We start from the raw sequence: 16,458 nt of genomic DNA, 5'->3' as shown, positions 1-16,458 counted from the left end.
ACTATTGTCTATGCTCTTGAGGTTAGTTAAGTCTGTTGTATCAGGATGGTAGAAAAAAAATGATATGCAGGTTGAGTATCCCTTATCCAAAATGCTTGGGACCAGAAGTGATTTGGATTTTGTTTTTGTTTTTGTTTTGGAATATTTGCATTGTACCTATTGGTCGAGTATCCCAAATCTGAAAATCTGAAATCTGAAATGCTCCAGTGAACATTTTCTGTGGCTATAATGTCAGTGCTCAAAAAATATTTGGATTTTGGAGCACTTCAGATTTTGGATTTTTGGATTTGGGATGCTCAACCTATAATAGTTGCTACTACACACCCTTTTCCCCATCCTATATTCTGTGATGCCATGTTGATAATTTGAAACTGAAATTGCCATGGTTAGGAGTATTTGTACTATAGAAATTACTAAATACTACATAGTAGGGCTTTCCCCCCAGAGGGTCAAGTGTTAGAAATTTACTAGCATATGTCTGACTGACATCTGCTTTAGACTCTACCTTGTTCTTGCTAGTCCTTTTTTAAGGGAAAGGGTCCTTTAATTTTTCCTTGTTTCTAGTGATCAAATTTCCTTTTATGACTAGGGTCCTGTTACTGGACTCTTATTTGATGACTGTGCCTTAGTCTTCAGCTTAAACTTCCACAGGTCCTTCTGGTATAACATTTCTGAATATTTATTTTTGCTGTTTTTATGTTCTGCAAGCCTGTGGTAACACCCTTACTACTAAATATCCCGTAAGCAAACTGTACCTAGAATTAATTACTATACAATCTGTTACCTTCTCAGATATCATATTCTACTCGAATGACTATTGAAGCACTTGCTATCCAGCCTTTTCTTCCAGTACCAGCACTGTTTTCATGGAGACACTAGTTCTAGATTTGGATGCTTTCTGTTCAGTCCATCCCAGAGTTCAGTGGACTGTGCTGGGCAGGTTAAGACATGTGATATCAAAGAAAAGATGGATACAGATACAGAAGTAATTACAGGTGAAGGGTTGGAAAGTTGAGTGAATTCACGTTGGACAGGCTCAGACATTTTAGTGATATAGGAGTCCGTTGAGAGGGAAAAGACCTGGGATAATGATGGGCTCTTGAGAAGACAGCAGATGGTTGGTAACAACTTACTGTGGAAAAATCAAACTGACTTGCTGAGGCTGTGTAGCAAGAATGTTTAGTGCATAAGTAAATGTGATTATTTGATTTTTCTTGAATTATGCTCTGCTGCCCAGGAGAAGGAGAGGGGAAAACCTAGGGGCTTCTTAAGTTGGGCCAGGGATGTGAAAAGCTAGTAAAGAATAATATTAAAAGGTGGGTGAAGAATTCCACAGGGAATAGAGAGGCTAGTGTTGGTGTGATCTAGGTTCTATTTTGTTTGTACCTCTTTCTAGTATTTAAAATGCATTTTGTCTCATTTTTAGTTTGTTATTTTAGTTTTTGTTGTTTTTAAAAATATACAATCTCCACACTGCCTTAAATTCTAAGACATGTTTGGTAGGATACAAATGGTAAGGGCTTGATTTATTAGAGTAGCTCAAATAGTTAATCATCTCTTAATTTTAGAATACTAATGTTATGTTTCTGCCTCCATTCATCTGATTGGAACTTGTGTTGCCTTTTCCAATTGTTTGAAGAATATTCTGAAACACATTATTTAACAGAGAATTGAGTAATATTATATCCTTTTATTCCTTGGATGTGTCTGTGTTTATTTTATGATACAAAGAAAACACAAACCCTTCTAGGAATAGTTTACAGAGGTTTTTTCCTTTGTTTTTCTTGATAATTTGTTCATTTAAATTTTTTTTATTGCCTCTTCTTCCCATTAAGTGCTAGTAGGAATTCCAGCTTTAGAATGGGGCATTTACTGTATATGAATTAATAGGTATATATCTGTTAAAGTTTTATACAGATATTATAACTACAAAAAGAATAAAATTTACAAATTGAGTTAAATGTTGTTCTCTGCCCTTCAAAGAGATACCCATAATGCAGAAGTAGGAGGTACTGAGGTATTACTTGTCTGAGAAGAATGATATTTGAGTCACCTCTTAAAGTTTTATGTAGGCACCTGTCAAGACTTTCTTCTAAATACAGGAGAAAACATGGCCAACAGCTTAGATATAAGAAAAAAAACTCTGGTGTGGGATCCTGAGTTCTTGATGACTAAAAAAGATAAATTGTGGAGGAGAAAAGAGTAAATCATGAAATATTTGGAATATGGAATGTTACTGGATTTATTGCATTTAAAGATTCATAAAATCATTTTTTTTAACTTACATGAATAATATTCTCCAAATTAGTACACTTTCTTGTTTTTTTTTTTTCTTTTTTGGAGATGGAGTCTTGCTCTGTCTCCCAGGCTGGAGTGCAGTGGCACGATCTCAGCTCAGTGCAACTTCCGCCTCCTGGGTTCAAGCAATTCTCCTGCCTCAGCCTCCCGAGTAGCTGGGACTATAGGCAAGTATCACCACGCCCAGCTAATTTTTTGTGTTTTTAGTAGAGACAGGGTTTCACTGTGTTAGCTAGAATGGACTTGATCTCCTGACCTCGTGATACGCCTGCCTCGGCCTCCCAGAGTGCTGGATTACAGGTGTGAGCCACTATGCCTGGGCTAAATTAGTACATTTTCTTGTCTAAACGCTATTAAACATTTTTCTTCAGTAACTAAGATTCTGAAATCTCATTGGGTCATCATTCTGATTATAGGTTGTAGTTGTATGGTGCTAGAAACATATAGAAGGTTTAGAAAATTGAGAAAAGGCCAGACACAGTGGCTCATGCCTGTAATCCCAGACTTTGGGAGGCTGAAGCAGGTGGGTCACTTGAGGTCGGGAGTTCAAGAACAACATGATGAAACCCTGTCTCTACTAAAAATACAAAAATTAGCTAGGAATGGTGGCAGGTACTGATAATCCCTGCTACTCAGGAGGCTGAGGTAGAGAATTGCTTAAACCTGGAAGGCTGAGGATATAATGAGCTGAGATTGCGCCAGTGCACTCCAGTCTGGGCGACAGAGTGAGACTCTGTCTCAAAAAAAGACAGAAAAAGAGGGAGGGTGGGAGGCCGGGTAAGAAGGAAGGAAAGGAAGGGAGAGGAAGGCGGAGGGGAGGGAGAAAGAGGGAGGGAGAGAAAGGGAGGAAGGGAGGAAGGGAGGAAGGGAAAAGAATTGAGAAAAACCTCTTGGTATTTCAGCATGAAAGTTATTCTGTTGCATAAATTCCTGACATGGATTTTTATTATACTTTAAATTTTTAATTGACTTGAATCAATTAAAAGGTTAAGATTATCTTTAGTATTGTCCTTGGGAATTACAAATTTTAGGAGTCTATTCTCTAATACAGTGTGTTAAGCAAAAATATACAGGATTAAGGTGAGTTTAGCTAAATTAATAGATAATAGCAGTTTAGTGGATTATTGAAAGAAGCCAGATATGTATTTGACTTTAGGAAAGATAATCATGATTTTCCTTAAAATATTATTTGATTTCGACTGAGCATGGTGGCTCACACCTGAATTCCCAGCACTTTGGGAGGGTGAGGTGGGTGGATCACGAGGTCAGGAGTTCAAGACCAGCCTGGCCAACATGGTGAAACCCTGTCTCTACTAAAAATACAAAAATTAGCCGGGCATGGTGGCAGGTGCCTGTAATCCCAGCTGCTCAGGAGGCTGAGGCAGAGAATTGCTTGAACCCGGAAGATGGAGGTTACAGTGAGCCTTAGATCATGCCACTGCACTCCAGCCTGGACGACAGAGCAAGACTCTATCTCAAAAAGAAAAAAAAAATTACTTGATTTCGTTGAATTAGACAGGCCATGGCTTTAGGTTATTATTTCATAACATCTTGTGTACCAATTGATGTAGCAGAAACACTTTTACATATCTTAAAGGCTATTTATAAGATGAAGGCTATAGTGTTTAATCGGTTGTTGAAGAATGGGTAAGAAGTATTATGTCCAGAATACTCTTGTAGTCTACTCAGTGTAGACTCTATCTACTGCAACAGTCATGTGGTGGTTGTCTTGAAATAGGAATGGATATATTCTGCATTGGCCGTTACATTTGTTTTGATTTTTTGAGTTGTTCAGTGTTTTGTGGTGTTCAGGGTATAACATTTCTATTCTCTGGGAATTAGAGAGCCAAATTTCTTTGTCACCTAACTGTATTAGTTTTAGTGGGGATGGAAGTGAACATAAGAATAAATAATGTCCCGACAAGGGTAATAGCTACCGAAAGAGAAGCAAAGAGGAAATATTTCAGTTTTTTTAAAAAACAAAACAATGATTTATCTGAAAAAGGTACTTGCTTCTATACCCAGGGGATTTAGATAACATTACATTTGCCTGTTATTTAAATAGACAAACAACATATTTTAAAAGTAAATTAGAGCCTGGCATGGTGGCTCACACCTGTTATCCCAGCACTTTGGAAGGCTGAGGCGGGCAGATCACCTGAGATCAGGAGTTTGAGACCAGCTTGGCCAACATATAGTGAAACCCTGTCTCTACTAAAAAATCCAAAATTAACTGCGCATGGTGGCACACAACTGTAGTCCCAGCTACTTAGGAAGCTGAGGCAGGAGAATCAATTGCTTAAAAAAGGTGGGGGTTGCAGACTGTCTCAAAAAAAAAAAAAAAGTGAATTAGAACTGTTTGAGAAACTTTGACTGTATTTCACTCAACTGATAGAAATGATCAAGTAGCATTAAGATTATAATTTAATGCTGAAAATTGAAGCAATGGGCCTTTTTGTAATATAATTTGGTAATATCTCTAGTCATCTGTTTCGAAGGCTGTTGCATTTATTGTTACTAACAATATCTTAACATTTCTGGGGTTTTCACAGTTCTGCTAATAAAGTCAGAATATACTTACCATTTCAATTCTGAGATTCTGTAAGGTGTGTATTTTCTCTTACCTGTCCTTGATGTTTTCATATGGGACAAATGCAGGAGCAATTTAGTATATTCATTTAGTTGTATTTTTGTTATGATGGTAATCTGACAATCTAGGGGACAGTGTGCTAGCTATAGTTACATGAAGGGTAGCAATAGATACATAAATGTTTTCTGAGTAATACATGATTATGTACATTTTTGTTTTGCTTTCACTGAATTTCTAGTGCTAAAATTTTTGCTAACCTATTCTTAAAGAATTGGAAATTTTAAGATATTTACATTAATACGTTAAGGATTCATTTGTATTTTAGGAATAATATCTTTGCATTAAGAAAACAAATGGTACTTGGTATTTAACTCTGTTGTTGGAGTTCAAAAATTAAAGCTATCACTTTTACAATTAAATATTAGTTTAATAAGTTTACAGTATTAGTGAAAGATGTGAATATTGATGGAGGATGAAATCAAATCATAAATCTTTGAAAATTCTTGCTATGAGAATTGTAAGCTACTTTCAAAGATACTGATATAAACATATACAAACTAAATATCAAATACACTTTTACAGATTATAATCATTTTTATTAAGAGAATACTATCAAACTTTTGGATAATTTGCTTTTGATCATTCTTTTACAGTTGAAGAAAATATGAGTAAAAATTTACTTTTAACAACTGGTTTTAACTTTTTGAAATGGTCCTTTATGATTCACAATATAAAGATTTCCAGCAGTCCTTGTTTAGATTTTTGCTGTCTAAATGTTAGCCACTAGCCACATATGGCTATTTAAATTTAAATCAATTAATATTGAAATTTGAAATTTTCTCAGTTGTTATTTGCCACATTTCAAGTGCTCAGTAACCATCTATGGCTAGTGGCTACTGTTCTGGACAGTGCAGATATGTAGATAATCCTAATGTTATAAAAAGTTTTGTGGGATACCACTTGTCTGAAGTTTTAGTTTTAATTAATTTTTAATATTACCCATATTAAAAATGTTTTATAAATGCTACTTTAACAAATTCCTTTGGTAAATAAATGTGTATTTCTTCTTTTAGAAGTAGTAGGGGCCACCAACTAACATAACCCTTTTTTCCCCCAACACTTCTTGGAGTCTGTTTCTATATCTTTAAGTAGTATATTCAGCACAACTTGTCATTGACTACAATTAAAAGATATGATAACTGTGACAAGGAGTCGTGTTAGGGTCCATGAAGGACTTCGATTTTTAGATATCACAGTATATGTCATTTAAAGAAAAGTCATACTTTCCAAAGGTAAATTATTATTATTATTTAAGATAGGGTCTTGCTTATGTTACCCAGGCTGGAGTGCAGTGTTGCAATCATGGCTCACCGCAGCCTTGATCTCCTGGGCTCAAGTGACCTTTTCACATCAGCTTCCTGAGTAGCTGGGATTATGGGTGTGTGCCACCAAACCTGGCTAATTTTCTGTTTTTTTTTTTGTTTTTTGTTTTGGTGAAGACAGTTGTCTCACTATGTTGTGAGCAATCATCCTGCCTCAGTCTCCTGAAGTGCTGGGATTATGGGTGTGAGCCACTGCAGCTGACAAAACCACCTTTTAATCAGTGTTGAATCTCATGTTGGTTCACTTAAACATATAGCATTGTTAAATGTATTCTTATACTTACAGGATACATTAAATTGCCTTAAATATTATATTAACAGTAGCCACTCTTAGAAGAGTGTTTCTGAATGTTTTTTCATTATATACCCTGTGATCATATTACCTGTGTATATTTTTATATATTCTTCTTATATACCTGGATTTTATATTTATAAAAACTATAGCTAAAGCCTGAAGATAATAATAAATACATGACTTAAATTTTTCCCGTTTATGTAGGCAGTGCTCAGAATGTGACCAGGCAGGGAGCAGTGACATGGAAGCAGACATGGCCATGGAAACCCTACCAGATGGAACCAAACGATCAAGGAGGCAGATTAAGGAACCAGTGAAATTTGTTCCACAGGATGTGCCACCAGAACCCAAGAAGATTCCAATAAGAAATACGGTAGTTAATTTTTTATTTATCATAAACATCATACAATTCTGAGGCCAAAATTTCAGAGGGTGAGAAAGACACAGGGCAAACATATACTTAGAAGTCAAAGAAAAAGACATGTATATTACTATTGGTTACTCTTAACAATTTTTTTTCTATATTGTGAAATATACCGCATGCTTACCTGAGTGTTTGTAGTTTGTATTTTGTTGGAGGCATAATAATAATGGACACACCAGAGCATCCATCACCCACCTTAAAAGACAGACCATTCCCAAAGCTTTAGAAGTTTCCTGTAAATCCTCGACAATCTCATCTTTATCTGTCTAGCCCAGAGGCCACTCTTTACTCAGCTTTATGTTTCTCATTCATTTCTTCTTCTTTATAGAAGAGATTTACACTGTAAATCTATATACTTATGAATAATACGTGGTTTATTTTTATAGGTTTTGAATTTCGTATGAGTGGGATCAAATGTTTTTCTCTGGTAATTTGATATTTTGACCAAAATTATGTTGATTTGATTCAGACATGCTGATCCATGTAGTTGTAGTTTACTTATTTTCACTAATGTATAGTTTTCTATGGAAAGAATAGATTATTACCTAGTTTTTCTTTTGCTTTGTTGATGGGCAGTTAGGTTGTTTTCATGCTTTTCTACTCTATACAGCTTTGTTTTAAATGTTCCTATAAATATCTCCTGCAGCATGATAACAGGGAGTTTGTGTATGTATTAAGGTGTAGATTTGCTAAGTTACAGACTATCTGCATCTTCAGTTTTGCTAGATAACTGCAATTGTTTTCCAAATCAGTTCACACTCATACTAGCAATGGATAATGTTTCTGTTGCTTCACAAACTTTTGTCCAGTGTTTTAATGCTTTCCAATGTGATGCAGGGAAAATAGCATATTGACATTTTATGTTGCAGTTCTCTCAGTACTCATGATTTGGAGCATCTATTTACTTATTTTTGGTAAATTGTATTTCCTTTTCTGGGAAATGTGTATGTAAGCCTTTCACCAATTTTTCTGTTGGGGTGTTTACCTTTTTCTCATTGCAAATTCTTTGAGGCCAAGTTTTAAAGAGTTTCTTCTGGGGAAATCATTTATGTTCATTTTTACCAGGTACCTTGAAGGGGCCTCTACCAACTTGAGAATATTTTAAATAAAAGTTTGGTGTGTATGTTTTCTATTACATCAGGAGTGTAAATTTCAAATCTTTAAGTGCTGGCTTATAGTTATGAATTCTTAGGGCATACTTTCCTGGCTTGAGACACTTTTCAAAAATCTTTCTTTCCACAGAGGAGATATAAAGATATTTTTAGGGTTAGTTGTCATCATTTGTTTTGTTACCTGTTTCATTTTAAAGAGTCTTTGATTTTTTTCCTCAAAGTAACAGTTTTCTCAAAAAAAAAATTTTTAATCTGTATTAACCTCCTATATTATAATCACTTAAAAGATCTTATTTGGGAGAATTCACCTTGATTTTTTAAATCAGTTTTGTGTTATGGGCTCATATGAATTTGATGAGGCAAATCTGAGAAATGTTATTTCTTAGATAATTAAAATAGTTTATTTTGGGTGCTCTAAGTAGATAGACTTGAAATAGTTTTTATTTGTAATTTCTACTGTTTATAACTCTTTTTTTAGGCTTCAAAAATATATTTTGTTTATAAGGGAACTAGAGAGAATTTTCCTTTGTTAAATAAGCTTGCTAGTTTCTATTTCTAAAATATTTTCTATAATTGTTTGAAAATGGTAACTACAGTTATTCTTGAGATCTTAGAGAAGAGTTATTACTTCATATGTCTGTCTGCAAAGATTATCCTCTTATGAAACATTATTTTTCCAGTTTCTTTATTGTTTCAAGAAAGCCTTGTGATTAGTATTATCATCCTTAACTTTGGAGTTATCATATAGAGGGAAATTATGTATATTACAGTGATATTTTTGTGCCCATAGTTCAGTATTACTTGAAATAAAAGAGAACTCTTTAATATTAAAGGATCCTTCTATTTTTTTCTCTCCTTTACTGGTCTGCTTTTTTTTTATCCTAAGGAAGCTTTAAAATTTGCTAATATAATCACATTCCTTTCATCTTGTTCTTTGTCTCTAGTTTTCTTGTTTAAAAGTTTTAGACTTATTACAGATTTTGGTCAGTGAAACACTGGGAAAAGAGTCCATGGCCAATAATTTCAGGAAATGCAGTGTGATTATGTTCTTACTTGTAGAAATTCCAATGCATGTTGAAGCTCCAAAAAAAATCCTAATATTTAGAAATAGGATTACTTTTATCTGTTCTTTTTCTTAACTTGTTTTTTATCAAAAAAGAATTTTTTAGGACACTTTTTATTTTATTTTTTATTTTTTGGTAGCATGGAGTACTGTGTGGTGCTAAGTTTGGAAATGATGCTCCAGAGACCATGGATTACTTGCATTTGGACCATCTTGGATATTTATTGAAATGTAGACTTTGGACCCACCCTAGAGCTAGTACAGACTTTAGACTCATTCTAGAATTAATGAATTAGAATTTATGGGGTTTGACTAAGCAGATTTCTTAGGTGCTAAGCTTATACTAAATAAAAGTTGAAAATGACTATCAATGGTGATTACCTTTCCTCTTTCCCTCTCATCTTTTCTGCCTGCCTTCCAACAATCCATTCAGAAAACCAGACAGTTGGTGTAAGGTATCATACTAAACTTCAAGGAATGTAGGAATGAGAGATACAGAAGAGAGTGATCAGTCATTTTGATCCTGATCTTACCATTTATGCTGAGTTCCTGTTGTTACCTTAAGTTTTTACTTATTTCTATTTCAGAGTTGTATTTATCTTTTATAATTAATAGGTGGTATGGTGAAAAATGAGGTGTTCTAGTTGTGTTTCTTAGAACAGTGTTAATTATGAGAGACCAGGCATACAACAGCTTACTAACTTGTATAAATACCTTTTGCAATATATAACTGATTTTTCTCTCCCATTGTTACATTTTTAGACTATTGCTCCCAATATCCTCCTACTTACACTTTTATTTGAGCACATGTATTACAGTTGGGAACATTCTGTCTTGAAATACATTATTATACTATTTTTATTTTTGTCAGTGTTTCATTTTTCCTACCATTAATTGATCAAAGTATAATTTGTTTTCATGTTAGTCTTATTATTCTACCATGATTTTGAAGAAAATTTTACCTACATAACATACATAGGGCAATCATGACATACCCCAAGCTCATAGACCTGAATTCCTGGTAGACAGCGATTGCCCTGTTTACCACAGAAGAATGGGTCCCATTCTTATGTTTCATCAGTGAAATTATAGAATTATTGTAAAGGCAGCCTAAGAAAGCTCTGTTTAAGTACTTTGTTATTTAGACATTTCCTCTGCATTGTTTCTATGTGGAACTTTTTACTTCCTTTTAGGCAAGGAAATTAATTTTGAAGAAAATATAAATTAGCTTACCCATATCCCTTTTGAAGTTACTTTAAAATTGATGTTTATACTTATGGACATATTTTCTAATACTCTAATGTAACTTGAAAGCTTTCAGATTTTCTTTTTGCTTTCTTTGCACTCTATGTCATGTAGTGACTTTTTATCTTTTGTAGAAGTGCCAAAGGACTTGGTGGAACCTGTCTTTCCATAGTTTTTACACACATGCATCATCATCTACTGTCTTTGAAGTTCTGAGATCTTTCTTCCTGACTTACAAATTCTGGTTGTGTTTTATGTATTTTCTTTTTTGTAAAATAAGTGCAACAAATAGTCAAAATACTTCTTAGCAGCTTTGATTGAAAACCATATTGTTTTTCAGGATGCATTATTTCTTTTAGATCATTATTTTGGAAGGGGATTTAAACACATTTAATTGTTTTTCCATCACACTTAACAATGTGAGCCACTAGCCTGTTCTAAGTGGCAGTCTTTATTTGAGAGATAATCAAATATCCTAGAGCCTACTTTTATTACATTTATGTTTTGACTAATTTTACACATGTGTAAAGTACCTATTTAATAATGTTTAAACGTGAGTCTTGAGAATCTGAAAATATGAAATATGTTTCATATAAATATTTTTTAGATGCTAGTTTAGGAAAAATGTTGAAGCATTTGGATTCAGTTCTATTGAAGTGACTAAAGGTTACTATACATTATGTTCATATTTATTTTACTTATACTAACTGTTTGAATTATTACAGTTCTGGGAAAGAAGGGTTATTTGTGGGGGCTTTACATACCAGAGTTTTATATTATCAGACTCAAGGTGACCTCTGAAGTATGAGTCAGATTATAAAACCTCTGTCTGTCATAGATTCTTAGAAGAAACCCTGGCAAACAGTTTTTGTAGTGAACTAGAACTCACTTTGGCTACTTGGAAGAGATCTACTCTGTGGGTGTCCTTAGCTCAAGTAATCTTATTCAGAACCCTGAGACTCCTGTTTTGCTTTTTGCCTCTTGGAAATCCATCACTTAATTTATTCCTAGGAGTATGAAATAAAGATAAGAATAGGTGGAGCTTCAAGACTTTACTTATCTTGTATGTACCATTATCTCTGAGAAAGTTTTTATAGCAGCACTTACTTGTCATGTGGAATATATATTTTATTATATATCGTTAGACCCACAGTTATTTCAGTTTATAGTAGTTAAGACAAATTGGTCATGATTTTCTTTTTATTCTCCCATGTATTTTCATAACCCTGTTAATATAAGCTAAATTAGTTAAAAAGAAACTCTACAGCCAATTGACCAAAGGGAAAGCACTCACTTTTGGTGACTGCCATTCCATCTGTTGTTTATTGATAGCCAACAGAAACAGATGACACCTTATTCATAATTTGTTTTTTGTATATAGCAGTTTTCTTTGAATATTTTATGAACTTTAACTTGTTTTCAATATAGTTTCATAATTGAAAGACAGATATTTTTAGGAATTATATATATGTATAATTTTATATTTTTTAGAAATTATATATATTTTAATTATCTATTACTACATATAATATATAGTATACATATAATTTTATAGTCTTAGGAATTAAATATATATTATATTTATATATATTAGAATACATTTTATATTGAAGCATTTTTGAATAGCTGCCAGAAAGCTATTGGCATTTATTCCCCAGCATAAATCTAATGCTATTTAGCTTAACAGAGGTTTTCAAAGTTTGACTTAATTGTCCTAATTAACATTGATTTTGGAATTTTGCCTATGAATAAGCATGTTCTATTTTTACATATAAGTTACAGAGAGAGGCATTTCTTATGATTCATCTAACCATATATGACTGACTTTAATTATTAATTTGTATAAATATTGATTTGTCAACAAAAACACGAGTGTTAAATTTAGTGACCTGGTCACAAGTGAATATATGAAGCCTTGTTTAGTGGTATCAAAGATGTTAAAGTACTGACTCTCTTTTAATTTTAAATTTAGTTCATTTGCCAAATGAATCATACATTTAACTTTATTGCAAATTAAAATGACCTCAGCTCTAAAAAATTAAAATACATTACATGTTTTTTAGTCCAAATGATAGAGGAGTTAGAGAAATGTTTAATTGTTTGTTTTAGATGAATAAACTATTTATTTATTTATTTTTATTTTTATTTTTTTGAGACAGAGTCTCGCTTTGTCGCCCAGGCTGGAGTGCAGTGGTGTGATCTTGGCTCACTGCAACCTCTGCCTCCCAGGATCAAGCAATTCTCATGCCTTAGCCTCCTGGGTAGCTGAGATTACAGGTGTGCGCCACCACATCCGGCTAAGTTTTGTATTTTTAGTAGAGATGAGATTTTGCCGTGTTGGCCAGGCTGGTTTAAAACTCCTTGCCTCACGAGTTGATGGGTGCAGCACACCAACATGGCACAAGTATACATATGTAACAAACCTGCACGTTATGCACATGTACCCTAGAACTTAAAGTATAATAATAATAATAAATAAATAAATAAATAAAAGATAAAAATAAAACTCCTTGCCTCAGGTGATCCACCCGCCTCGGCCTCCCAAAGTACTGAGATCACAGGCCTGAGCCACTGTGCCTAGCCAGAATAAACTATTTAAAAGTTGCCTGCTAGATAAGATAATTTTACACCTTTTCAGTTTAAATACATTGTCTCTAATACCATGCCAATCTCTTCTATGGATTTTTTAATCACCTCTTTTCAAGTAAGTTTATCACGGACAGATTACAAGCAAAGTGATCTAAGCAGCTCAGGTTGTAATTATTCCCTAGGTAAATCAGGTTCTTAAAAAAAAAACAAAACAAGAAATTGAAATGTGTCAAGATTTGGAATGAGTTTTGAACTTTCATTTACTTTTAATAGCTTAACTAATTACTGTCAAAATGAATCAGTTTGGAATTGCACCCCAGCTTGATTAATCATGTGGAGTTTCCAGGTAACGTATCTGTTACATTCTAAAGCACATACTTGAAAAGTAAAATTCTTCTTTCTTCCACATATTATTTTCATCCTACTGTTTTATTGTTGCTAAAGTCGTTGTAGCCTCAAGATATATCATAAAAGGACCGCCCTGTTATATATACTTCTGTTCATCTGAGATGGGACAAGCTCTTTGGTAACTGAAATTTGTCAGATGAGCCATACTTGTTTTTGTTTTTCTTCTTGCTTTTTTGTACCATTTCTCCCTCTTTTAAATTCCACTTATGTTTTGGGATTCATTCAAGGACACTGCTTTTAAGATAACTTGTCCTTAGGCAATTATGAATTTCCATAGTTACAGTTGCTGCCACTTCATTAAAACTAGGAAAAAAAAAACAACACAGCTTTCAACATTTTCTTGGCTGGAGGACTTGGTATTTTATATAGTTATATTTGGATCAAATTCTCTTTTATTTTTTTCTTTGGAAATATTAGTAATGTGATAAATGCTAAATAAGAGTGCTGTAATTACTTTGGTAATGAATCAAGTTAGTGTGTAGTATGGAGCTACCGAATTAGGTAGACTATAGTGCCAGTTTGAATTTACCCTTTATTGGGTATAATTCTCTAACTTCATTTGAAATGTAAGAAATCTTCATTGGGCGTCACAATGTTACAGTTTAGTTTAAGTATTCAAGTGCAATAAGAGATTTGCATTCTTAATGATTTTGTTCATTTCTATTTGGGATTAAATTATTAATCTTGGATTAGCCATGCAAGAAAAGTCACTGAAGTGACAGTTGAGATAACTGAGTTTAAGGTTTACCTCAGAAACTTACCAGCTGTGTGACATCAGCAAGTCATTTCTCTGGATTGCTTTTTCAGAGCTCTAAGATGATATTATTTTATATTTTTATAACAAGTTTGTTTTTGTAGATGGATATTGTTTATGTGTCGTGCTATTTTAAAGTATTACATGAATATATCAGTGATTACCATTTGGTAATAAATGTACTTAAAGTGACTATTTTAGATAATTACAAATACATCTAATATATGAGAAGAAATTTATAAATATAGAGAGAGATGGAGCTATACCATTGTGTGATTAAATCACTAATTGGCATTATACCATATGATGCTAATTGCAGTCTGGGTATGAAGAGAGTTTCAGTTTATGGAGTCATACCAGATATTTGAAGATTTAAGTTATTATCAAAATGGTAAATAAACATCCTTAAAAGAATTGAAAACATGAACTTGCAGCATTAACATACATACTTGAAAAATTAATTCAAAACTAGATGATACATTTGCTAGTTTGTTACCTAAAAGATGAGTTGGATGAAGAAAAATGTGAAAATGTATGGCAGTGTTTTGCACATTCTGTTTAGAAGTTTGTGGAACTCAAATGAGTAATTTATTTTCCACTCGATGCTGGTTACTAATTTGGAACATCTTATTGAAATGCCCTGTAGGCCAGGTGCGGTGATTCACTCCTGTAATTACAGTAATTTGGGAGGCCAAGGCAGGTGGATTGCTTTAGGTCAGGAGTTCGAGACCAGCCTGGCCAACATGGCAAAACCCCTTCTCCAGTAAAAATGCAAAGATTAGCCAGGCTTGGTGGTTGCACACCTGTGATCCCAGCTACTTGAGAGGCTGAGGTATGAGAGTCACTTGAACCTGGGAGGCGGAAGCTACAGTGAGCCAAGACTGCTGCACTGCACTCCAGTCTGAGCGACAGAAGAAGATTCTGTCTAAAAAAAGAAAAAAGCCCTGTAAATATACATTATGCAAATTAGATAATAGAGTACCAAATTAAGGAAAAATAAACTTTTTGTCAAATTTATATTTTATTTATTTATTTATTTTTGAGACAGTCTCGTCCTGTTGTGCAGGCTTGGAATGCAGTGACTCCATCATGGCTCACTGCAGCATACATCTCCTGTGCTCAAGTTATCTTCTCACCACAGCCTCCTGAGTAGCTACAAGCACTCACAACCATGCCTAGCTGATTTTTTTCATTTTCATTGTTAGTAGAGATGAGGTCTCTCTGTGTTGCCCAGGCTGGTCTTGAACTTCTAAGCTCAAGCAGTCTTCCCACCTTAGCCTCTCAAAGTGTTGAGATTATGGCCATGAGCCATGGTACCTGGCCTGTCAGTCAGATCTTTTAATTTGTATTATATAGTATCATCATTCATTAGTTTTGATTTACTCACTTATAAATTTATTTTATTAAAACAAGTTAATTGAGACTTTATGTCATAAGCATTGTGTTAAGTTTAATTGGGTGTAGAAAGATGAATATGCTATGGTCCTTACCAAGTTGGGAATGAATTTTGTAAGGAGACAGAGAATAAAGCATTAAAGGACCAGAGTGGCACAGAAGGAAAAGAGATGACTATAGAAATTACTAGCCATAAGTTTTCAGTTAGAACTTGAATAAGTGTTGTTAAGAGCTTTCTACACTGGTGTCCTTAAACTTACATGTATTTGACCTACTTAGGATTCTTGTTAAAAGACAGATTCTAATTCAGTATGTCGGAGTGAGCCTGAGATTCTGCATTTCTAATATACACTCAGGTGATGCCAGTGATTGTGGGTCATGACTGATATTTTGAGAAGCAAGTCTCAGTATTGTTCTTTGGAAGTAAGAATTATAGATGTAGGATCTGCATTTAAAGGCCTTTCCTAGGTATAGTCTTCATTTTTCTTCCTAATTACTTCCATAATAAAATTAAAACATTCTAATTGGCAATATAAATGTAAACACATATATAGTTTGTAAATTTACTTTTTTTGAATGACAATTTAGTTGACTCTTGGCTATCTAGGGACAGATTAAATGGTAAGCAGTTAGCCATGGTATTAAATAACAGTGTACTTGGTATCATGAAGAATTGAAATTACAGTAATGTAAGAAACATTAATGTATCTATACTATAATGTAATTCTGTTTAGAATTATTTGGTACCTACTCTAGCTTGGGAGTGTTCCTTGATCTCAGCTGTCAAAGTAATTTTTGGGAGCAGTGCCTGCATTCTCTTCCATTCTCTAAGGAATAGTGGTCTGCATATGGGAATTATAAAATCTACAGAGGCTGTGCTGTGATTGGTGGAGATTTCTAACA

At 33.8% G+C, this 16,458-nt stretch overlaps 1 protein-coding gene across 6 annotated transcripts in view; it reads left to right on the top strand.

The window, feature by feature from the left end:
- The window catches only part of PHF14 (PHD finger protein 14), a 204,311-nt gene that overhangs the window by 73,832 nt on the left and 114,021 nt on the right, over window positions 1–16,458 (top strand). For all 6 annotated transcript variants that reach the window (XR_012090354.1, XM_038004670.2, XM_007982041.3 and 3 more), the window contains exon 14: window positions 6,770–6,938. Coding sequence is in view for 5 of the 6 variants with exons in the window: in XM_038004670.2 (XP_037860598.1) it covers window positions 6,770–6,938 (169 nt within the window). In the remaining variant the exon portion in view is untranslated. The remainder of the gene's footprint in view (window positions 1–6,769; window positions 6,939–16,458) is intronic.

Source organism: Chlorocebus sabaeus, chromosome 21, assembly GCF_047675955.1.
Source record: "Chlorocebus sabaeus isolate Y175 chromosome 21, mChlSab1.0.hap1, whole genome shotgun sequence".
Classification (NCBI taxonomy): Eukaryota; Metazoa; Chordata; class Mammalia; order Primates; family Cercopithecidae; genus Chlorocebus; species Chlorocebus sabaeus.
This window is presented reverse-complemented; position numbering and strand designations above follow the sequence as displayed.